This window comes from Lissotriton helveticus, chromosome 1_1 (genome assembly GCF_964261635.1).
Source record: "Lissotriton helveticus chromosome 1_1, aLisHel1.1, whole genome shotgun sequence".
In the NCBI taxonomy this organism is placed as follows: domain Eukaryota; kingdom Metazoa; phylum Chordata; class Amphibia; order Caudata; family Salamandridae; genus Lissotriton; species Lissotriton helveticus.
This window is the reverse complement of record NC_136057.1, coordinates 1,253,428,709-1,253,453,783: the sequence shown is the minus strand read 5'-3', so window position 1 is coordinate 1,253,453,783 and position 25,075 is coordinate 1,253,428,709. Positions and strand designations below refer to the sequence as shown.

The following is a 25,075-nucleotide window of genomic DNA, read 5'->3' as shown; positions in this document are numbered from 1 at the left end:
ACTAAACTTAAGTTCCTCATATGTCATCAGTACCGTCGCCTATGCTGACGACACTCAGCTTGTTCTGACCCTTGATAAAAACCAACCTAACGCAGAACAAACATTAAAAGAATGTCTGTCAGAAACCTTCAAATGGATGTCACACAACCATCTGAAGTGCAACTCATCTAAAACTGAAATCATTCCTTTTGGACCCAACAATCCCTTCTCTCCACAACTATGGTGGCCTGAAAATGCAGAAGCTCCCCCCAATACCATCAATGCCGCGCGAAACCTAGGCATAAAATTCGAGAACACCTTGACTTTCAACCAACAAGCCAAGGAAGTAGCAGGGGTATGCTTTGGCATTATCAGAAGTTTGAGGAAATTCTTCGATCTTCTTCCTCTGAGTGCCAGACGTACGGTAGCTGTGGCCCTCATAACATCAAAGCTGGACTACTGTAACAGCCTTTATGCTGGACTGAACAAATCAGCCCTTCATAAACTCCAAATGGTCCAGCATGCAGCTGCCAGACTGGTCCTCAGACTGCCCAGGAAATCTTCGGCCTCGGCAGCCCTGGACGCATTGCATTGGCTTCCTATCCACAAGCGCATACTTTTCAAAGTCCTGACCATCACCTACAGAGCTTTCTACCATCATGGCCCACTATACTTGCGCAAATACTTCAACCAATACCATCCGTCAAGATCACTCAGGTCCTCTACAGCTAATCTTCTACATGTCCCCAGGTTCAAAAGGTCAACTAGAGGAGGAAAATCCATTGCAGTCATCGGCGCGAAAGCATGGAATAAACTTCCCTCTCTCTTGCGGCAAGCCCCCACTGAAATTAAATTCAGAAAGCTTCTAAAAACATGGATCTATTCCCTGCCTAACGCAGAATGCATGGGATTTATATGATGTGCTTCTTAGACAGGTAGTCCCTTTTCATCTACTACCTGCGGTTTCAGGAATCCAAGCGCCAAGATACTCCATGGAGTGGTAGCGCGCTATATAAGTATCCTCTCACTCACACATGTGCTTAATATATTTTTTAATATACACAAGTCCATATGTCGTATAAAAACTAAAGGTAAATAGGAGTTGCGGTTGACTAATACTTTGACTGTGTCCATTGCACAGATGCTCATTTTAACCTAATCTCCATCTCCCAATGTACTTACTCAAACGTATCTCCCTCCCACGCAATTAATTAGGTAAGTGGGGGGCATGAGAAATTACTGAATATGTTTGAGTGTGTAAAATGTTTTCGTGTGGCTAAATAGCTGGAGTCACACAAAACATAAAGGGTAACTGCATATTAGTTTAGTTGGGAATGTATTTTTGGTTATGTTACTGTATCTATCATTGCGAAAGTTATTGGACGTGCAGGTATTTTGGTAATGAGATGTTATTAGTGATACAGCACTTCATATGTCTGTTCATGAAACAGTTTGTGTAAAGTATGTCGATTTTATCGACTTTTGTGGTTTAGAACTTGGTTTCTAGCCATATTTAACTAGTACAGGTGAAGTTTGGAGATTGTATATTCTACAGTGTATTTTTGTGTATAAAAACATTTAAAATTATTTACAATGTACAGTGGAGTAAGGAGTATGGAATGAATTGACATACTCATTGAATGACAGTGTGTGACAGTATTTTTCGAAATTGTATCGTGCTGACTACCTAACAGCTAGAGAATGAGGAAAGTGAGACCAGAAAAAGGGGCCAAGGAGAAGAAAAATATATCGAAGCTTAAAAAAAAGCTCTCCAGAAAAGCAATACTAATGCAACGCATTAACTGTATAACATCAGAAGCATTATAAAAAATAAACACAAGTCATTAAAGGGAAAGAAAACAAACACAAGGCAGAACACAAGAAGGAATGACGGAATGAAATGCAAGGACACAGCGATTGTGACAAATACTGAAAACCTGAAACATTGCAATACTCCCAAAAACCTCTTACTTGCTTTATCTATCATACTTAATAAACTTCTTCCTGTGTGTAGCCAGAAGTATATTCCACTATGCTCCACTGAAAACTACATATGAATTAAACAAGAGCAACCCAAATGTCCATGCAAACCTGGGAACTATATGTACCAACAGTCACAAAGGTTCACATTGAGCTAATTTATCAAATAATTATTGGATGAAGCAGCAACATTACTGTGGTATGATGCCATGACAATCCAAGGTGTAGGTTTCTAGTGCAACAATGTGAAGTTATTCACCTCATAAATCATATCTTAAAATCAATATTTGAACATTGCAAGTGCAAAGTGACCCCCATGTGAGCAACAACCGTAACCGCCGAACAAATAAATGAGACAACCACATAGTTCAGTCTTACTAGACCAGGCACTAAATTGCCTATCCACACACTTGTGAAGTAGCCCAGCTCCTTAACCACCAACCATTAACCAGCAACCTGGTTTCCCGACTCCAGGCCTTCAAATGTGATTTAAAGGGACTGGAGAGACGATGGCGCGCCACCAGGAACCCCTCAGACCTCACCACCTTTAAAGCTGCCCTCCGCAAACACCACTACTGCCTCAAGGAAGCCAAAAAGGACACCCTAACTACCTGCATCAAGGCTAGCACAAATGCAAAAAAGAACTCTGCAGCACGTCCGAGAAGTCTCCTTCTCGTCTGCCACCAAAACCATGATTCGCCCTTTCCACTCCCTCTGTGACTCCATGGCGGACTTAGTCCGCAAAAAAATAGCAGACATCTACAGCAACGTCAACACGCAACCAACCAACCTCCTTACACACACCGACACCTCCTGTAGCCATCTCACTGATTGGACACCACACACCACGCTAATCACCTCAGCAGTCATGACCTCCATCCACTCTGGAGCACCAGACTCCACCACATTGGCATTAGAGGAAACACCCTCAAGGTGATCACCTCCTTCCTCAAAGGATGCACACAGAACATCTACCTACGGCCTTTCACTTCTGAAACCAAGAGCATTACCTGCGGAGTGCCCCAAGGATCCTCCCTCAAACCCACCCTCTTCAATGCGTGCATAACTCCATTGGCCGACATCACCCGCATACACAGACTCAACATCATCTCATATGCTGACAACACCCAACTCATCTTCTCGCTCACGGAATACACCGCCATCACCAAATTCAACTTCCAGAACGCCATGACCACCGTCGACGACAGGATGAGATCCAATTGCCAGAAACTTTACTTGTACAAGACGGAAGCGCTCATCTTTGGAAAGAACACATCCCCATAGAATGACAAGTGGTGGCCCACTGCGCTCAGACCCTCACCAACCCCCACCAACCACGCCCACAACCTCGGCATCATCCTGGACAGTGATCTCTTCATGAAGCCCCAGGTCAATGCAGTTCCTCCTCCTGCTTCCACACTCTCCGCATGCTTCGCGCGATTTTCAGTTGGATCCCGCCAGCACCAGGAAAACAGTGACACAAGCCCTCAGCACCAACCAACTGAACTACGGAAAGGCACTTTATTCCGGAACCACCATTCATCTCCTCAAACGACTACAAACAGTACAGAAATCCCAGCCAAACTCATCCTCAACCTCCCCAAAAGGAGCAGTATCAAACCCTACCTCAGAAGTCTCCACTGGCTCCCCATCCAGAAGAGATCCAGAAGAGATGCCAGTTCAAGCTGCTGACTTAATTCCTACAAGACCCTGCACAATACTAGATCCTCCTACATAACCCACTGCCTGACCTTCCACCAGCTGACCAGACAACTCTGATCTGCATCCCTCGCCCTGGCACATGTCCCCCGCATCCCGCGGAGCAACAGCGGAGCTCATTCTGTCACCTACCTCACCACCAAGTCCTGGAATGACCTCGTCCTCCATCTAAGAATCCTCCCTTCACTTGCAAACTTCAGAAAGGACATAACACTATGTTTTTCGACTAAGGCTCATCATATCTCATGGCCTGGATACCCACCTCCCCTGTCTGATAAGCCGCACTCTATAAATACTGATTGATATATTGACCCAGATTGAGTGCCATGCTGTCCCACTGAACCGCAGAACAGCATGGACTCAGATTTGGTCCTATTGAAAACCAGTTCAGTTCAATGACTCACAAACCTGACCCAGTGACTGCTACTTCGAACCTCTTCCTTCGTGGCCAAGTAACACACTGCCTGGCTCAATGACTTCTAGTCTGATCAAGTGATATGTCATACTCCCAATTCCGATGTATAAAACCCTAGGTTCAGTGACTCCCTGTCCATCCGACTCCAGCCCAGTGAACTTTACTGTAGCCCAGCCCACTTACTCATAATCTAATTCAGTTATCCCCAGCTAAGGTCAAGGACTACCTGTCTGGACTAATTACATTGCCTTGCCCAACCCGGGCTCTTGGTTGTGAAGTAGTGTTAATGTGATATTATTGAAGACTTTTTCTTTGGGGTACAAGTACCATTGACGATCGTGACAGTTGTTTTAGGTGCAGCACATAGATTTGTGGCGCACTATGCCCAGTGTGTCAGGTATGGCTCAAGGGCATACTCTAGTCACTGGACCAAGGGGACTGGATAAGATGTGGTGTTCAAGCCTTTTGTCTAGAGGCCATTAAAAATGAATAGAGGAAGTGCCATGTGTACTCTTGGTGAATGAGGAAATGGGCGTAGGACATGGGCAAAAGCCACACACAGTGTGTGGCTAGAACCTGCTAGACCCAGATGATTACTGTGCTCTGTGGACTGCAGAGGCAGAAAGAAGTGGGCTTCGATTATGGGCCAAACCACATCGTCTATCAAGGCCAGGCATGTCGATGCCCAGAGCAAATGAAGATGTTGCAGGGTGGGGTCAAACCCCATGCAGAGTGGCTGGTGAGCCCAGCCACGAAAGGTGTCTAGTTAGTACTGCAGACAGGTGAATCTGTGTTTTATTACAGAATAAAAGACATCCATTAAAAAGTCTTCATAACAAAGCAATTAGATCATCTTCTAAACTCACAAATTGTGATGACAAACTATAAAAAAAAGGGAACTATTAATTGGTTTGAAAGGGAGTCCACAGCAAGAAATAGTGTCACCAATTTGTTAAGTCTAGCATAAGATTTCAAGAATTTAAACGAGAGCTCAACCCCGGGGAGCAGTGACTGAAAAGAGGGGTCCCATGGGTACCCCCATGGCCCCCATTCGGAAGGCTCCGGGTGAAGCGGGGCCTGCTATGGGCCGCAAAGTCGACTTTCGACAGCTGATCCATGTCAAAACAATCGATTTGGGAAGGCTGTCTGAATCCCTCATCGTAATCCGTTGGTCGGAATGCTGGTCCATAGATCTGTACGAGTCGGCTCCGAACAACTCTGTTCCTCTGAATGCCATTCGTAACCGAGTTGTGAAGTCCGAATGCTTTCCGACTTTCGTAATCGTTCAGTCGGAAGGCTTTCAGAATCAGTTGGAAAGACGGGTTCCGAATCGGATTCGGACAAACTGAATGCCATCCGGAACCTTTTCGACCGACATCGTAATGAGGCCCCAAGTCTCTGAAATGAAGTCCAAATCCTTCAGCGGGGCAAGGCAGCAGACTGTATGTGTCAAAGTCAGAGAGGCATTGAATGAGGTCCCAGAGGCATTGAATGAGGTCCCGGTGAAGTTGTAGGTTTTAGCGGGAAAGGCAGAGGCAGGGAAATGTTCACGTCCTCTTGTTGGCCAGATGCGTTTGACGCCTTCACCCGATCCAGATTTCTACCTTTAAACTTAGTCTCATTTTCGGAGATCAGATTCCTCCATGGGGCAAGGCAGCAGGCTGTACCTGGAAAGGTGAAGTTTGCCCCAAAGTTGATAGGTTTGCCCTGAGGGTCTGCTGAAATATTTTTTTCAGGCAGAAAAAAATTCTTGGGTGACCAACTTGATTTTCTTGCCCAGCGAGATCATGTCTTGGGTGGATTGACTTGAGTGGTTAGTTTAACTCTTCTGGAGGTCTGGAAGTCCAGATTTTCAGGGAATTCAGAATAAGTCCTTCTGGACACCACTAAGCCTCCAAGGAACTCAGGGGCAACACTTAGGGGTGATTAGCAACCACAGCAGAGGCCACCAGTAGGGTTTGGTCCTCTTCCATTCGCAACTAGTCTCTGGTTACTCCAGGAAAAGGGCGTCTTGCTGTGTTTGATGTCCCTGTAGGCACACAGGAGGTCGTCTTACTGACATTTGGAGTCCACTTCTTTGTCCTAGGTACTAGTGGGAGCAGGTCCAGCCCTTCAGATCTCTTTTCAGACAATAGGTTCAATTGTCTTCTGTTCTTCTACTAGTCCAGAACGTGTACTGTTGAGCTGTGGTTGAGATGCCAACTTAGGTTTCACTAGACATGGATGGTGGGGACTCCGGCATACCCCTAACCAATGAGGTAAAAGATACCAGGGGCAACCCATTCCAATTTTTCAGCACATCCTATTTGCCTTCATGTAAACTATCTCACAGTGCACTATTCGAAGGGGACTCTAAGCTGCCCCAGGCCTTCTGCCCCTGAAGGGAGCCTTGGAATAGCCAGTGGTGTATTTAGGCAAATGAGCAGTTCCACCTTCCTCAGATACAGTAAACTGGGTCTGAGACTACCTGTCCCCCACTGGGCGTATGCCCAGTCAGCTGCAGAGGACTTAAAGATCAAATGCTTTCCTTCCTCAGGCTTTCCCTTCTACTTGACTGGACAGGCCTCACTTGTGTCCCTTTGAAGCAAATTAAAATCCTTTTTATCTGCCATGTGTCTCATACTTCACCCCAGCCCATCCTATCTCTAGTCCTAAGCCATTGACTCTGCTCTGATAGCAGTTTTCACACCTCATTAAGGTCAAGGAGTGGCAGTAGCAGTAGCAGCTGCTGGTTGGCTAATAGAAATTAGCTTCCAGGAGCTTAAGTTATGGAAAGGATAACGTTCCAAAATTCACTTTCCCTAAATATTTATCAGAAATCTAACTTCAACATTAAACTCTATCTTGTACTACTCCCAGTTAGAAAATTTCATATATTAACCTGCACTTAATTTTACTCAAAGGACAGTCAGAGCCTCCCAAAGGGAAAATAGCTTTTAGGGCCTGCTGCTGTAGGGACATGGCAAAATAAAATTTTGATATTTCCCACTTCTAGTGGGCTACAAGTTCTGTATAGGGATGAATTATTAATATTTAAAAGGAAGTTTTTCCTGTCAGACAAATTATTTGGACAGGTTTGTCTGCAGATTTGAACTGCAGCAGTCATGTTACATCAGAGGCCTGAAACCATGTTTTCCTTGTCGCACAAAATTTCAATGCAGTTCATCTACTTTCTACAGCATGTTCAATGGACTTGCAGGAGCCTTTAATATGCCATTGAGGGAGTAGCCAATGTGTACATGTTTTAGGAGTCAGAGCACATACACTAGGCACTAGGCAGCGGCGTCCAGTTTGTTGATTCTTAAAAACCAGAAATAACATTCAACAGAAATGGGGATAACCCCACAAAAAGGGGGATTTTCTCACAGAAGCCATAACAATTGCCTTTGAAAACTTAATTTCAAGGGACATTATGGTCATAATGGAAAATATAAAGTGCCCTATTTATGGTTAGCTACTCAATGATAATGCCCTCTCGTACACTACTCACAACTTCACATGCCATTGCAGAGCAAATCACTGATAAACAGCGGTGACATTTTGGACATGAATTGAGTTGCAGTCCACCATACTTTTTAAAATAGTTTGGCTGACGGGACATTGTGTGTATGCATATATAGATCTGAGGACCTAATAAACAACAGTGCCAGATTTCGTTTTGTTTGTGTTTCACTGTTCGCCACACGGCTGTGCGGAAGTGGGTAGTTATAGTTAGGACCTATTTTCCATAGGAAATCCTCAACATTCTATTTGGAATAACTTTGGCGCCGGTTGATGAATCGTCACGAAATTTTCAAAACTAATGTCCAGCTCCGGTCCGCTCATATCCTGAAAGTCTCGGGATGATTCGTGTAGCGGGGGCCGAGAAAAAGAGGGGGTCCCAAAACGTGGTTTCCCCATGCAATTTTCCATAGGGACCTTTAGCCGCAGCTACAGCCCGAACTGCTAAACGGAATAACCCCCAATTTGTCAAAGAGGTAGTCCTCAGTTCAGACTCGTGTCTTTTTCTTAAATGGTGTAGATTCGTTCAGTAGTTCCTGAGAAAATGACATTTAAAAGTACATATATATGTATGGCCGCGGTGGATCTGCACACCCTATGTGCACCCTGCCGTGCACAAGCTTTATTCTAATTGGCTGTCAAGACTCGAGATCTGGAAGTGTTGGCAGCCATCTTGTGCCTCGGTAGAACTGAGGCACAAGAAACCTATAAAAAAAAAACACAGAAAACGCAAAAAGGGGGAAGGGTAGAAACACTCTGATCCCCTAGGCCTACTCAGTGGGTCCCACAAGGACCCCTAGGGCCCCTAAAAAATTATTATTTTTTTTAAATCGGCAAAATCCGCGCAGGATGCGTGGATCTTGCGATGGAAAAAAAAAGAAACGCGGGCTCCCGCGCAATATTAGATATTAGCCCCGGGGGGCCCAATACCAGGGGCAATGACTTAATTTAGGTGGGGGACCCAAAGGAGCCCCCCTGCCCCGGGGACTGCCACCCACTGGAGCTTTATTATAAATTGTGTGGGGGGCTCATAGCCCCCGCAGCCCCGGGGACCGCCACCCCAGGGGCTTTAAAAATAAGAGGGTAGGGGGCTCTAAGGCCCCCACAAGCTCCGGGGACCGCCACCCCTGGGCCTTTTGCTAATATATGCAGGGGAGCTCACAGCCCCCCTGCAGCCCCAGGGACCGCCACCCCCAGGGCTGTTTGTAAAAAAAATAAGAAACCTATGTGGGGGGGGGGGGTCTTGGGCCTCCCACACACCTCGGGGACCGCCACCTCCCAGGGCACTACGTTTTTAATTTGGGGGTCCATTATGAACCCCCAAGCCCCGGGGACCACCACTCTCCGGGGCTTTGGTAAAGGTGGCGGCCCCCCTCTTGAAGCCATTGATGGGCTTGGGGACTGCCACCCCCCAGGGCCGGCTCCTGCAGTGTCCTGGGGTGCCCACCCCCAGGACACTGCTGTTTGCAATGGCAGGGCGAGAGCCTCGCACCTCCCACCCTGCCATTGCAAACTGCTTTGCTTCATTGAAGCAAGAGCAGGGCTGGGACCGTGAGGAGGTTGGGGGTTCCCCCCATGGCCCCCAACGAGAGGCCAGGCCCCGGGGGGTGGGGTCCCTGGGGCTACAAGTGGCCCGGGAGGGGGGCCATGCTGCCCCCTCCCCATTAAAAAATAAATAAATAAAAGAATGGCCGGCCCCGGGGGATGGGGTCCCCAGGGCCTTAAGTGGCCTGAGGAGGGGTGCTATGCAGCCCCGCCCCATAGAAATATTTTAAAAATTGGCCATGCCCCGGGGATGAGGTCCCCGGGCCCTGAATTGGCCATGGAAGGGGGGCCACGCGGCCCCCTTCCCATAAAGAAATTATTTATATTTAAATTTGGGGGTCAGGCCCTGGGGGATGGGGTCGCCAGGGCTCCAAAAAAGTAAAAGGAGGGGGGAGCCACACAGACGCCTATAAAAAAAATTCAAAAAGAGAAGCGATCGTCCTTAGGCCCCGACAGCTCACAAAAACACCCTGTAAACGCGCCCTGTGGCACGTTCTAAATTGGGGAATTAATTACCCTTCAATACTGGGGGTCCCTGGGGGCCAACTAGCCCACCAGGTACCTCCAGTAAGCGCCACAGGGCTGCGTTGCAGAGAGGTGGTCCAGGCCATGCCCCTTTTTACATCTCTCTGCAACGCAGCCTTGTAGCGCTTACCTGGTGGTCTAGTTGGACCCCAGGGACCCTCAGGATTCAAGCGGACTTAATCCCCCAACCTAAAATGCACCACGGGGCACGTTTGCACAGTGGTGAAGGTAGGGGGTGGGGCCTAAGGTGATATGTATGCAAACACGCCCTGTGGCACGTTTTTAAGTTGGGGAATTAATTCCTCTTCATTCCTGAGGTACGCTGGGGGGCAACTAGCCCACCAGGTACCTCCTGAAAAGTAATTCTAACCGTACTTAACAGTAACTTGAATTTCCTCCAAAGGCTAAAATTGACTGGTTTCACTTGGAAATTCTTCTGTGTGGAGTTTTGGAACTTTAAAATATTCACCTAAAATCATCCGGACAACGAATTCTGATTTACTCACCTGTTTTCAGGAGAGAACCCAGTGCTGCATCTTTTAGCCCAGCACTGACCCTGAAAAGTAATTCTAACCGTACTTACCAGTAACTTGTATTTCCTTCCATACGAATTCTGTCAAATTTTAAAATACAATAATATTCCTTAAATATCACTACTGTAACCAAAACGCTTTTACTCAACTGTTTACAGGAGATGTCCCAGGACTGAACCTAGGATCCAGTACTGTGGTTAGAAAAGAGAGAGAGAGAGAGCGCGAAAAATCTTGATGTTGATAGTGGCACTGCAGCCTTACAACTGCAGATAATGAAGTGCACTGAACGAAAGTGTAACTAGTGGAGACGTTTTTTGTCCAAATAGTGTGATGACATATAGATGTTGAAGATTGTGCTGAAGCCTAGCCTGGCTCTTAATAGTAGTGAAGATATTAAAGAATGAGCCCAACTCCCTCAGCCTTACGTCTGTGCATAGATGTAATATGGAAGTACTTCTAGTTATCGAGTAGTACCACAGCTTTACAACTCCATATAATGCCTCTCGCAATAAGCAATATTTGTGAGTGAATCTTCATGTAACGTAAAAAGTGAGGCAATATCAATGATGTTATTAATGATGTGGTTTGTGATATCATACCAGAGGTCATGCTTGAAGTCATGGAAAGTGCATTGATGTGTTGTGGTTGCATATCTAAACAGTATTGGATGCATTCAGTGTATTTTAGGTTTTGCGTCGTAACTATTAAATATCCTCAACTGAAATAGGTTTTGATTTTTCTTTTTTAAAACAGCTGGTTTTATAATCTGATTAGATAATCACAGTGTGTCTTGAGCAAAGTTTTTCCAGAGTTTTTTCTCTTTTCTCTTTTCCCCTTTCGCCCTAATTCCATCTGCAGCTCTTAACCCTTTTAAACCAAATATTGCATTACAAAAATAAATGCTTTCTCGTTAGGTTGTGTGCTACACGTATTACACACACATCTAAGAGCAGCAGCAATGTACAGATGTATTACTTTAATGGAAAAAAAGGTTGGACAAGTTTGCAGGAAAGGACATTTTATATGAATTATGCATAGGAACATTTTCAGAGTATTAAATTACCATAATTTTTATTTGAAAATATTGAAATGGTAAATATTGATAGAAACATTGCAGTCCTTAATATGTTATCTTAGTTCCAAAGATAAATACTGAGATGTAAAAACATCAAAATAAGAAATAGGCATATTTTTGAATACCATAGTAGTCTACCACAAAATGTAGCTATCATTAAAGCGGAAGCGTAAAACCAAATCTTTCAGAAGTGGTTGATTATCTTACTAAATGAATGTTATAGCGATTTGCAAGCTCTCTTTTTTAATCATGCCTAGGATTGAACTTAGCGATAGGTATTTGAAAAGCCATAGTTTTAGCCTTAAAAGGATAATACCAGTAAAATATTTCTGATATTTAGCATGCATGTGCATTCATTGTCTTTGGGTCCCATCTAACTGTTTAAATCATACTGGAATGTGCTTTATGGAGCATATTCCTTATGCTGTTTTCAAAAGCCCTCTTACAAAAGTGAGTGTTTTAGTGCTTTTTACTGCTGCCAAAGATGCCTCTCTTCATAAATATTAAAAAGGTATAGACATAGAGAGTAGATCTGATGTAATGACTGGGGGCCTTATTTTATTTAGAGTTGGGGGACCACCATGTTTTCCAGCCATGGTGGAGACCATTGACAGACAATTCAAATGACGTTTGGCTTTAGGTCGGAGTATCTCAGAACATTTGACCTATTTAAGGTGGATGTGTGGTGGTGAGCCTCAGCAAGGCCTACCAGTGCTAGGGGTTCTCCCTTCTCTGCACAGAGTCCTCAGACCAATAGAAAGAAGTTGGCACAGAAACTGGAATAGATAAGACAGAGTTTATTAAACCTCATGAGGTGGAATTACATTCACACAACACCCTTCGCCAATGTATGAAGTATCACACTGACTGGAAGGAGCTTGGTCCTTTTATACCCACACAGGGGCTCAAATGAAGGCGGTACAAGTACAGAATGCTGGTTTTAAATACATATAAGGGCATACAGAGAGTGTGCTGGCAAAAAGAGGGAGGGGCTGACAGTTAGCTAATTCTGGTTGACGCATCCTGACAGTTACAAGTTGAGGACAGCTGTAAGCTCAACTGAGCATGTGTGAAACAGAAGAGGCTAAATATATCTAGTCTCTAGGCAGATTTCAAGAGCAGTTGACAGGAAGGTAGGACAGAGCACATGGCGAGCACACGGCAAACAAAATGGCTGCCAGAAATACAAAATGGATTCTACACAACGGACAATATAGTCTCTAAATACAAGATGTCTTCTGCTAATGCTTAACCTAATTGCTGCTAAATTACAACAGATGTTCCAATGTCATTTTTTATTACCCCGCCCCCAAAAGTCTAATGGTCCTTGTTAGAACTGGGGGTCTATAATTGGCTGAGGTAGGTACCTTAGTCCAAATAGGGACCCTTGCTTCTAGTCAAGGAGGGACACACTCTTAGATAACCCCTGCTCACTCTACGGTAGCTTGGGACGAGCAGATAGGCTTATTTCCAAGGCAATGTGTAAAGTATTTGCAACCACTCTCCCAGTAACACAGTAATAACACCACAAATGGACACTACAGTGATTTAGGTAAAATATTGGTATCTTTATCAAGAAGAAATACCATATGACCAAACGATAAAAATATCCAGCATATGCGTATTCGTAATATTTCACTGCGCCGGTTTTTAGGCTCACAATCACTTGTAGGTTCTTGCGGTATTAATGAGCAGTTCACAATGATCTAATGCCGTCCTAATGCAATGCTATGCAGTTCGTAATGCAGTACGTAATGTAGAAATATGACAGTCCTTAATGCTAGTAGTAATGCGGATCGTAAAAGCAAGTAATAGTGCAGTTCATAGTGCATGTATTAATGCGGATAGTAAAAGCAAGTAATAATGCAGTTCGTAGTGCAAAAACGAATGCGTATCATAAAAGCAAGTAATTAGGCAGTTCGTAGTGCACGTATTAATGCGGATCATAAAAGCAAGTAATAATGCAGTTCGGCACCGATCGCGTTGCTTGTGAAGGTCTCTATGCCACTCTTGGCTGACTCACGGTCAGCGTTTGCCAAAATATGCCCCCAATACTGTTATAAAGGCAACAAAGTGCAGCTCCACAGTCCGACCCCGGTACAGCGGAGGCTCACGCTGCAAAGGTGGGAAAGGCCGAGAGCGGTCCCTTGTAGCACACACTCCGCTGCAGGCGGTGACACATGCACGCTCACTGAGCATTACCTGGGGGGGTGCAGTCTCTCTCTCCTCTCTTCGCGGCTTGGGCGTCACACTTTGCGGCTTCGGGATTGCGGCGGCTGCCCCTCGCAGTGAGAGTCGGGCTACCAGGCAACGGCCTCGCAGCTGATCGGCTCCTGGCGAGACTCCACTTATCTTGAGCAAAGGACCTCGGACCCACGATGGGGAAGGTTCACAGGCCTCTCCTTGGCAAAGGTAGGCGGCGATGATTTATCACGGATCCCCCTTGGGACGACTGTCCGGGCCAATGGCGATAACAATCACGGTACTTCTGGTCACGCTGTCGATCGAAGCAGAGTGCAAGACTGCTCTGGGGCACACGGTCATGGGGGAAATACTCACGAAGGTCTCAGACTGCAAAAAGCACGTGCATACAGTGTCGCTGAGACACACTTAGAAACTTTTATGTTGCTGAGTTTCCACAACAGGGAACCAGCTCCACTCGGGCCCTTGGAGACAAGTTACTTCAGGACACAGCACACAGCAAAGTCCTTTCAAGCAGGGGGATACAGCACACAGCAAAATCCCTTGTCCTCTCCTTAGTCAAATCAACAAACTGCAGGCCAGCCCCAGAACACACAGCAAGGTCAGTTCTTCTCTTCAGTCTCTTCAGCTGTTCTTTTTTGGCAGAGGTTCCTCTTGATCATGAAGTAGTTTCAATCCTTTTTCAGGCTTGAGTTCAGTCTTTAGTTCAGGGGCTTCAGCTCTCACATTTATACCCCTAAATGCCTTTGAAGTCTTTGTGTTCAGGGGGCTCTGAGCCCGGTCCAAACCAGGCCTGAGTGTCTTCCTGTCAGTGCACATCCTCTTCCTTTGATGGTGAGGGTCTGGGCCCCAGACGCTCCCTAGGAGGTGGAGCCATCCTTTTGTGGCAACAACACAGCCCTCTTCACATCCAGGGGGCTAATCCTCCCCCCACACCAAATGCAGGGCATCCTGTTGCTGTCTCACCTACTCCTCTCTGGTGTAAGGACACTACCCAGACCCTGTCACATCTAAACCCAGACAGTCAATACACAACCAGGCAGAGGCACACAGGATGGTTTAAGACAAGAAACCAACCACGTCTAAAAGCATGGTTTCTGAACACACAATTTAAAAACCATCTTCATAAAAAGATGTGTTATTAAATTCTAAGTTCAGGCACACTAAACTCCATCTCTCCATCTTATGCCTATGGGAAGATATGCTGGAAACATGTGACACAGCATTCCCCATTCTGTCCTATGGGCAAGATGGGCTTACAACAGTGAAAAACAAATGTGGCAGTATTTCACTGTCAGGACGTGGTGCACACCTCAGTACATATCCTACCTTTCACATACACTGCGCCCTGCCCAGGGGGGTACCTTGGGCCTACTATAGGGTTTCTGATGTCCATAAAAAGGGGAGGGTAAGGCCTGGCAAGAGGGTGCACTAGTCAGGTAAACAAGGCAGTTAACAAACTGTGCGCAGGCACTGCTGTGGCAAGCCCGAGATCTCTTTTTAGGGGTACTTGTGTGGGTGGCACTATTAGTGCTGCAGGCACACTAGTAGCATTTGCATTAGCAGCCCTGGCACACATAGTGCACTTTACTAGGGACTTTACTAGTAAGACAAACATGCCAATTATGGACAACCAATTACCATAACACTTTATACAGGGAGGACTTGCACTTTGACACTGATCAGCAGTGGCAAAGTGCCCAAAGCACCTAAGTCGGCAACACAATGTCAGAAAAAGGTCTAGGAGGGAGGCAAAACGTTTAAGGAACTTTAGCCAAGAAGGGCCAAGTCCAACAGTCCTGAACAGGAAGACATCAAAATGATCCCCACACGCTGGGAGGCAGCTCCCAGCTTGTCAGTGCAGTTTGAGTTATTAGATAAGTGCCCACCAGTTTTTGAGTAGTTTTTAGATATACTTGATATTGAAAAACAAAACACTTTGCTGTGTTGGCACACTGAAGAGTGTGCCTTCAGAGCAATTCAGTGCCTCCAGCAAAGCTGCTGTAATTGCTTCTCTCCTTAAAAAACAGAGCTTTCTGTCTGCCTGGTGGAGATCTCTAAATATGGCGGTCTGTATTCCACTCGGGAAGTGGAGTACTAAATGTGCTTCTTTACCTTCCTTCCAACTAGACCCCACACAATCAGAGCTTTATGTTCTGAATCTCGTCTTTGAGATAAGTCTAATTCAAAATGTTCTGTGTAGAATGCGCTGCTTCTTCATGCAGCGAGGACAAGGCTTATATGAAATCCTTTAGCAAACAAGTGTTATCCAATGAATGTGTCAGTTTTAATGTTGCCAGATTTTTAATAACCGCTGTTAGACTCAGAAAAGGAAGGGGGTGATTTGTATTCAGAGCATATTGTTTACTTGTTTTTCTATCCTGAAGAGGTTTATTATGGTTATTGGGCCCTGGATTTTATACGTTTTATTTTTATCTTTGGGAATTTTTATTACTCACCTATTTTTTATTATGTCAAGATCAATTGCCCCGGGGCTGTTTATTACTTGTTTTTAACTGTCTGTTTTAATCTTTTTATTCAATTTATGTCCGTATCTTTTATGGTTTTCATTAACCGAATAAACATTATTTTGACTGACTGAAATACTTAGGCTAAAATAGGAAAAAATAAATAAATGTTCTGTTTTGAACAGACTATGAAAATAAAATGATTGCATCAGTGGAATACAGTAAACTTGTGTTTTCTTTTGTTATAGGTATTGCTTCCATGACCGTCCCAGTGTATATTGCCGAGTCTGCGCCACCCCATTTAAGAGGAAGATTGGTTACAATTAATACACTCTTCATCACGGGAGGGCAATTTTGTGCAGCTGTTATTGATGGAGCTTTTAGCTATCTTGCCAAAGATGGTTGGAGGTTGGTAACACAATCAAACATTTATTGCAAATTCTTGATACTATTTAAGAACTGCTAAGGTTGCCTTATCCCGCTAGCCAATTTGCTACAGTAAACCCTTTCAACCATTTGCCTCCCTGTGCTGCAGTCTCTGTGGGTGAGTGGAAAGGGCCCTGTCCGTCATATGGCTAAACAGGCCGCCGGGTTGGAAATGCCCGAATTTGTGAATCCTAGATGTTGTAGTGTTGTGTTCAGCCACTATGCTAATTATCGATTGCTGTCGGCCTGCTTCCAAAATCAATGCTAAGTTAGCATTGAGAAAATATTGAGCTAAATGTCTAATGTTACAACTTATGTACTGAGCCTAGATTTAGTGCATGATGAATTTATGTTCGTGTGTACCTCTGCATGCAAGACTCATAGCAGTAAGACTGGTGCCTGGGTTACAGGTATCCAAATGCTTATCGGCCATTGAGCTGCTCACAAAGCTGGCAGGCTGTATTTTAGAACCGGTAGGGCTGTAATGATATATAATAACAAACACTCTCCAAAACAAAATCCCCCACAATCCGAGGGCTTTGAAGAAAGCAGCCCAGCCAGGCACCAGCAAGTTGTAAGTAGTCCTTATTTTATTCAATTTTCATATCCACCAACAGTGCAGTAAGTAGATCAACGAGTTTCAACAGTGTCATAGAGTTTCAATGTGTAGACAAGACATTTAAAGGGAAATATTCCCGCCAAAATAACCTCCATAATTAAAAGGAACACACATATATTTTTACAAATATTTTTTTTTACATATTTTACACTACGCAAGTAAGTATAGTTGTAACTATTCAATGAATCGCTAAAATTCTCCACATGTTATTACAACGTGTGTAAATGTCATACTCATAACACACAGACACACTGCTGTTTGGATTAGTGGAAATATAACTTTCTAACTTTGAGGAAATATTGTCATTAACATGTAAGACTTGAAAGTCTTCTTTTGAAAGTCTCTGTGTGATGCATTGATACTGTAGCCTCATAGCTGAGCTTTGGTCTCCACGGTGCATTGTCCGCGGTGAAGGGTCTATTATTATAAATTACTACAGATAATGAATTTACTATTAAGTAATAATATTGTAGCCTGATCAATTCAATATGATATTCATCTCGGATTCCACCTACGGTCAAGTTTTTTTGTGGATTGTCATATCTATATGATCCAGGGAAATAACAAAGACAGCACAGAAACATGCCAGAACTGTGAGCCAGAGAAGGAGCTCTTCTTGAAGACTTCAGCTAGTCAAAAGAAATGTGTTTAAGTCAGAGGCAGAAAGCTTTGTAATTGAAAGTGAAAAAAGACAACTGAAAAAGCCAAATGATTAGTATCAATGACAAGTCACATCACTTGGATTCCTTGGAGGTGTATGAAAGAAGCTGATGTTTGGTGGGTGAGAGACGCTTGGCAGGTGACCATTGATATGGGTTTGACTGAGATGAGCTACCTAAAGTAGTTTGAAAGCCAGCTGACATGATGACCGTAGTTAATTATTTAGACTTCTTTCAGTATGTTATGTTATGTTCTAGGTGCTTATATAGCCCGCAGCTGCCCCAGCTAAGGGGCGTCCCGGCGCTTTAATGAGCAGGAAAACGGCTACTGCAGAAGTGGACATGCAGCTATAACATAACAGAGAGATTAACAGAAGAGGTGGGTTTTGATAGCCTTTCTGAATGGCAAGAGGTCCTGTAGGCCCTGAATCTGGAGTGGCAGGGCGTTCCATAGTTTCGCTGCGAGATAGCGGAAAGAGCGTCCACCCTTTCGCATGCGATTTATTAGAGGAATCACAACTAGGTGCTGACCTTCTGAGCGTAACGCGCGCCTTGGGATATTGGGGGTCAGCAAGGGACAGAGCATGGAGGGAGATGCAGAGTGCAAGATTTTAAATGCCAGAAAGAGGGTCTTGAATTCAATCCTCTTGTCCACGGGCAGCCAGTGGAGTTTGGTCAAGGTGCTAGAGACCGACTGGGAGCGGGGTAGCCCTGTCAAGGCTCTTGCCGCCGCGTTTTGGACTCGTTGCAGTCTTTCTACCTCTGCCTGGTTAGCTCCCAAAAGTAGGGAGCTCGCATAGTCAAGTCAAGATAGAATGGAGGACTGAACTATGAGCTGGCGAGAAGGAGGATCGAAAAATGTTAGGATCGGCTTCAGGTTCCGAAGGAATCCCAAAACAAGTAGCGGCAACCTTTTTAGTGTGGGTAATAAAATTAAGCGACGAGTCTAGCCAGACTCCAAGGTTTTTTATCTCACTCTTGGGTTCAGGAGGGGTTCCGAGCATATTAGGCCACCATTTCACTCCCCAGGTTGAGACATCCTTTCCTACAAGTAAGACCTCAGTCTTGTTGGCATTAAGCTGTAGGTAATTAGATGTCATCCAGTTGGTAACTGCGGACAAGCCAAGTTTAAACTTGGATGCGTTCAGCCCAGAATCTTCACTCTGCACTGCCACTAACTGAGTGTCGTCCGCGTATGAGACTATAGAAAGCTCCCATCGTTTGGCGACCTCAGTCAGTGGCTGGACGTAGAGATTAAATAACGTCGGACTGAGTGCACATCCTTGGGGTACTCCCTGCTCAATTGCACGTTCCATTGATAGAAACGGGGGGGGTAGATACACGGAAGGACCTGCCGGTCAAGAATGCCCTGAACCATTCTAGTGCTTGTCCACAGATTCCTACTGCCTCCAATCGATGCAACAGTACCTCGTGTGAGACCGTGTCAAAGGCAGCGCTGAGATCAAGAAGAATCAGCGCTGCAGTCTGACCGGAGTCCATGATGTTCCGAAGATGTTCTGTTACACCTAGAAGTGCCGTTTCGGTGCTATGTCCCGCGCGGAATCCGTGCTGGGAGGCGTCGAGGATGGAATTAGCGCAGAGGAATTTCGTTAAGATGCTATTCACGTGGGATCCAGCCACCTTGGCCGGCCAAGGAAGTAGTGATATTGGCCTCAAATTTTCCGGTTTTGTAGGGTCTAACGTGGGTTTTTAATTATGGGGGATACCCAAGCCTGCTTCCATCTAGTGGGTATGATGGCAGATCTAAAGGAAGAGTTAATAATTTCACGGAGGGGACTGAGTATAAGTGCGGAGGCTTCTTTAAAATGGGCAGGTTTTAGCGGGTCTGCGGGAGATCCCGATTTGACTTTCCCACAGAGTCTGAGAAAATTGTCGTGACTTTAGTGTCAATAGTGTTGATTTGTACAAATTTTTGAGAAAGTTGTTTGTTCTTTGTTAAGTTGTGTCAAATGTGTTTATGCATTACTCAAACACATCCATGTATAGATGAATTCTGTGGAGGGTATGGACAATCTTGATCTCATTGGAAAGCTTTTGGAAGAATGCTCCTCAGCTGTTTTTCCTCGGGCATACAAATGCATAATTAAATGCTCAAGGCTGAAAAAGTTTCCTCAAAACGTTTTGTTGGCATCTGTTCTTTATTGAATGGGCAAACTCAACCTTATTCAAATAGATGACTAATTCAAAGCATTTGTTTGGCACCACTTTTCTAAAGGGCATCTTGGCACTGGTCTTAACACTGCGTAACCGTGTAGGTAAAGTAGCAGCATTTTCCTTAAGTTTAGGGGTGATATACATAGCTCTCAATCTCCAGAATTAGAGATCAAGATCAAGGGAGTTTGTGGGGAGAAAGCACAATCTCATCTTGTGGTTGGATGAAACAGACCAAAATGCATTGCTTTGTAATAACGCTTTATTTGTGCTCCACAGGCTCCATGTCGGAAAATAAGGATTATTGTTAGCAGAAAGTTGTTGTGAGTGAGCTGTTGAAGGCTTGTAAATGTAAAGCAGAATATTTTTAACCTAATGTGGTCTTTAGGTGACAGGTAATTTAATGTTATAGGGTAGAAATAAAGTAAGCTCTCTTGCTCAGACCATAAATAACTGTGACCCCTGTAATCTGTGTAGCAAGTCAAACACATTTTTAGGGAACCTGCATTCAGAGCATTGCAACAGTCCTGCCAGGAGTTGATGGCTCCTCTAGCTACAATGGTCGTATTTGCCAGGGACAAATGGAGAAATAGGTTTTTGTTTTAAATCTCTTTATTGAAATTAGAAAAGAATACATGAAAGACTGTAATCATAAAGCGCAGTAGATACATCAGCAATGCTGTTGGGACAGTGTTGTATAATCAAAAGCATACATGCAGTAAGATGAGTGAGTAGACACTTTATGTGGAAAAGTGGGGTAAGGGGAAAAGTGAGAGAAGGGGGGTCCCAAAGGAAGATTAAACAAATTAAATACGGAACAAGAGTCAAAGAAACATTGGTCGGGTCAAAGTTGTTGATGTGATGCATTGGTGGGGATCCGTCATAATATAGCGCAGCCTTACTGGCATTTAAAGCAAGGAGGGTATATATGTGGGAGAGAGAGAATCAAATCTGCCTAAAATCAGAGAAATAGTTCCAATGCCTTCAGTTTCGGTGGGGTTGAAGCAGGTGAACTCTGTGTGAGAGGTAGCTAAGTACAGGCTGACATATTTTTGGGAATTTAGCGTCCATACCTGCCCGTTTGTGGGATAGTTGTTCCATTGCCATCACATGCCAGAGGTGGGTGAGCCACTGTGCCAGTGAGGGCGGTAGTGTTTGTTTCCTAGCTAATTCAATCAGTTGCCTGCAGCATGTAACTAATAAGAACCCAGTCAGCATGTGTCATGGCTGTGAGGTTGAAAGATCGTAGTCCCAAGATTACTGTACGGCAGATGGCAGGAAGAGGATATCCCAATACAGCTTTCATGTGACTTAGAACCTCTTTCCAAAAGGTGTTGATGAGGACGCAGGCCCACCGAATCTGTGTAAAATCGCCTCTCTCCAGTCCGCATCACCAACAAAGAGCTAACACACTGCAGTAGAAAGCAGATAGGCGGGTGTGTGTGTGGTACCATTGGAGCATGAGTTTGTAGGTTCTTTCCCTCAGAGAGGGGATATGGTATGGTTTAGCGATATTGCGCCATAAAGTGTCCCACTGCTTGGATTGAATTTTCAACGGGTGCTTCCTTGTTCCAGAATGTTCATAGGTCCTAACCAGGGTCTCAAATGGGGTGTCTGGATGAATGACCTTTTGGCAAACTGAGGGGTGAAGCACCCAATGCTGCAACTGTGGATTCTGCAGTTTAGTGGACTCAGAAAGATGGTACTCCGTTTTACATTGGTCAAAGGATTTTGTAGTAAGTCCCAGGAAGAAGTCACGTAACGTCCTGCGTGGAAAGCATGCAGGAATAGGGCAGGGGCTAACTCTGGTTAATGGGAAATCCATGTGTTAGTTGAAGGGAAAGTAGTCAGTCCATTTGTTAGTGCCAGTTTATCCCAGATGTCTAGGACTTGCTCGGTCGGTATAGCAGCATAGCAGTGCAAGGCCAAGCATGCTTGGTAAATCTCGCCAGTTCCCATAAAGGTCTACATGCTACTGCCCCGTTCATATGGAACTAGTGGCTCTAACTAGTGACCCTAGTGGAGATAAATCACAGGTGTGCTGCCCAATAGTATTCCAAACGGTTGGGACACGTCAACCCACCTCTGTCACTGGGTTACATCAAGAGGTCAGAGGAAATTTGGGGTCGCTTACCATTCCATATAAATGCACGTAGGCCACGTTGCAGCAGTGTAATTGCGTCCTGTTGGATTGGGGTATGGAGGGTCTGAAAGAGTTAGAGGAGGTGTGCTAAAATGTTCCTTTTAATCACATTTACCCTGCCCAACCATGAGACATATATACGCCTCCACTGTCAAAGGTTCTCCATGATCACGCGGCAGAGCAGTAGCTAATTTGCTGCCATCCAAGAGGAAAGAGTAGGTGTCAGATTAAGACCCAGGTATCTAATCACTGCAGGGAACCAGTGGAAGGGTTACAAGCCCTGCAACACGGGTACCTCAGGATTCAGGATTGTTAGTTTAAGTATGCTCAATTTGGACATATTTACCTTAAAGCCTGAGTTTGCTGCAAAGGTGTTAACACAAGACCGCACTGCCGGGAGAATTGCCCATAGAGGATGATTTCCGACTTTCCCTCGTTACATTTAAGTTTGGCCTGGGCAAGCCAGGTGAATACGGCGGGCAGACATTTTTGCGCCGCATCTACTTCTAAGTTCGAGTTTTCCCAGGTAAACAGCAGCTGGATGTCGTCGGCATAGGCCATAATCTTGGCGCCCAGTTCTTCGGCCAGGAATATCAGGGGGGTCATGTAGATGTTAAAGAGAAGCGGGCTCAGCGTCGAGCCCTGAGGGAACCCTGTCTGAACTTCTCTGGCCGAGGACGAGTTGGGAGGCATCCAGACTTGCTGGGTGCGGGAGCTGAAAAAGGATTCCAGCAATGACCCATCCTGATTTTGATCAGTACAGAGTATAGAAAAGCCCAGTTTACCCCATCAAATGCCTTCTCTGCATCCAGGTGTACCTTTTCCACCAGGAGTGCCAACCTGCACACATTATCTACTCCCTGGCGGTTACGAATAAGTCCTACCTGATCAGGGTCTATAAGGCTCCGAAGATACCGGTCAAGCTTCATTAACAAGATTTTAGTTTAGAGTTTTGTGTCTTTAGTTAAAAGGGTGATAGGACAACAGTTGGGTATTTGCCCGGTTTCTGCTGTTGCCATAGAAGGAGTAAGGTCCGTAGAATGTGCAAAAGAGTTAAGCAGCTGGTTCCGGTGCCATCTGGCCCTGGTGTCTTACCAAGTGGGAGAGCGCAAAACGCAAGGAGGATATCCTCCAGCTTAATTGAGTCATCAAGGTCTTTTGCATTACCTGTCTGGAATGGGGTCCAGTTGCATGCTGCCAGGTGATAATCAATTAACATTTGGGGCACATCCTCCCAGTCATAGCGAGCCTTATAGTGGGCATGGAATTACTGTTGCTTATCACGTTCCGAGATCGCCCATCACCTGTCCAATCTATGCAGTTTAGCGATGTGAGCCCTGGTCTGTGCCTGTCGTAGTCCATGGGCCAGAAGCATACGCACATTGTTACCCCCCATAGCGCCTTTGCTTAAGCACCAAGAGGGATCGTTCAGCCCTATTTGTCCTGTGGACTCACTACTGGTCCTGCAGTCTGGCAAGTTGCTTTCTTGTCCTTCTGCTCCAGAGACTTTATATCTGAGGTCAAGCCAGAGTCCACCAGCCAGTCCTCACGTCCTCACACTATGTTTCAAAGAGATTACTCCCCATATGGTAGCCTTGAATCCGTCCCAGATCTTATGCGGGGAGACATCCTGCTCAGTGTTATCAGAAAAGTAGTCATTGATACCATTACGGATTTCTTTAAACATTAACAGGGTCACGAAGGAGCTGCAGTGGGAGGTGGCAGTGAATTGGCCCCTCCATAGAGGGTGTGACTCGGGATCATTGCAGCTCAACGTGGGCATGATCTGATATAGAAATATCAGATATCTCGCAGCCTCAAGGGTGCGAGGAAGAGTATGTTTTATAAAGACATAGTCTATTCAAGAATTGGTGGAATGGACATGTGAATAAAAGGAATAATCCTGAGAATCCAGGTGTTTGTAGCGCCATGCATCGATTAAGCCTGAGGCCATGCTCTCCCTTTTCAATTGTACAGACATAGCCCCTGTGCCCTGGTATGTCCCGGAACATTGTTCCATAGTTGGGTCCCAGATTAGATTAAAGTCCCCTTCAACTATTATGTACCCTCAACCCCTGAATCACTTTTGATCAATTGGAAGAGAGTTGCTATGAAGGCCATGATGTTGGGTCCCTCCACTTCCTTTGGTATTCCTCGGATGCAGATGTTTTTTCCGCTGCTGCAATTTTCAAGGTCCTCCTGTTTAGCTTGAAGTTTGATGTGCTGTGCTTCCAAAGCTGCTATTCGCCTCAACAGCATCTCCTGGCCTTCCGACCTGACATCCACTGTGCGCTCCAGGTTGTCCATCTGTTCTCCTATCTCAGTTACAAACCTCCTGATGTCCTTCATACAGGTCGAAAGGTCCATTTAGAGTGAGCCGATCTCTGAGTGGAATTCCTGGAGGAATTGTGACATATTATCTTGCGTTATTGGGACAGGAGTGGGGATTGTGTCTTGCTTGTCCTGAATTGGATTCTTTCTGTCCTGTTACATCACAGCAAGCTTATTCCAGAGCGAGGTATGTGCACCTCCTTGGCTGGTTTGTTGAGTGGCATAGTTCAAAGGGGGGAGCAGTCCATGGGCAGTGTAGTATCAGCAGCCAGGAGATCCATCACCAGTTGCTGAGAGGCAAAAAGAGTTATTAGCCGTTGGGGGGGGGGGTGTAAGTCGTGCCTCTCTTTGTACTGGGTACTTCCCTTTAAGAGGTTGATGCTCCAGGCAACAAGTAGGTCACAGTGGTATTTCACAACCTCATAAAATCTTGCAATGAGGCCCCAAATGACCCCCCCCCCCCATTCCCAATAAGGGATGCACCAAGGAGGGGCCAAGCATAGCTGCACCTCGCGGAGAAATGAGGCAAGAGTCACCTTTATATCAGCAGTCGGGCTCCCACCGTCAGATGTGATCAAGGACGAGGGGTCAAGGGCCTCACACAGTTGATGGTGCAAGGCAGTCAAGAGGAGCAGACTGGACCAAGGGCTAGATATACAAATGGTCTAGACCACATGTGTAGCAAAATCTAACAGTCCGCTCCGTGCCCACCACGTGGCACCAAAGATTTCCAAGGTAGGTATCACTCCCGCAGCCCCTCATGCAGCTTATATCCTCCACTAT

The 25,075-nt window shown here is 45.3% G+C and overlaps 1 protein-coding gene across 1 annotated transcript in view; it reads left to right on the top strand.

Annotated features, from left to right (window-relative positions):
* Positions 1 to 25,075, top strand: part of SLC2A13 (solute carrier family 2 member 13) — a 1,480,845-nt gene that overhangs the window by 267,584 nt on the left and 1,188,186 nt on the right. The window contains exon 2 of the mRNA XM_078680010.1: positions 16,191 to 16,350. Coding sequence (XP_078536136.1) covers positions 16,191 to 16,350 — 160 coding nt within the window. The remainder of the gene's footprint in view (positions 1 to 16,190; positions 16,351 to 25,075) is intronic.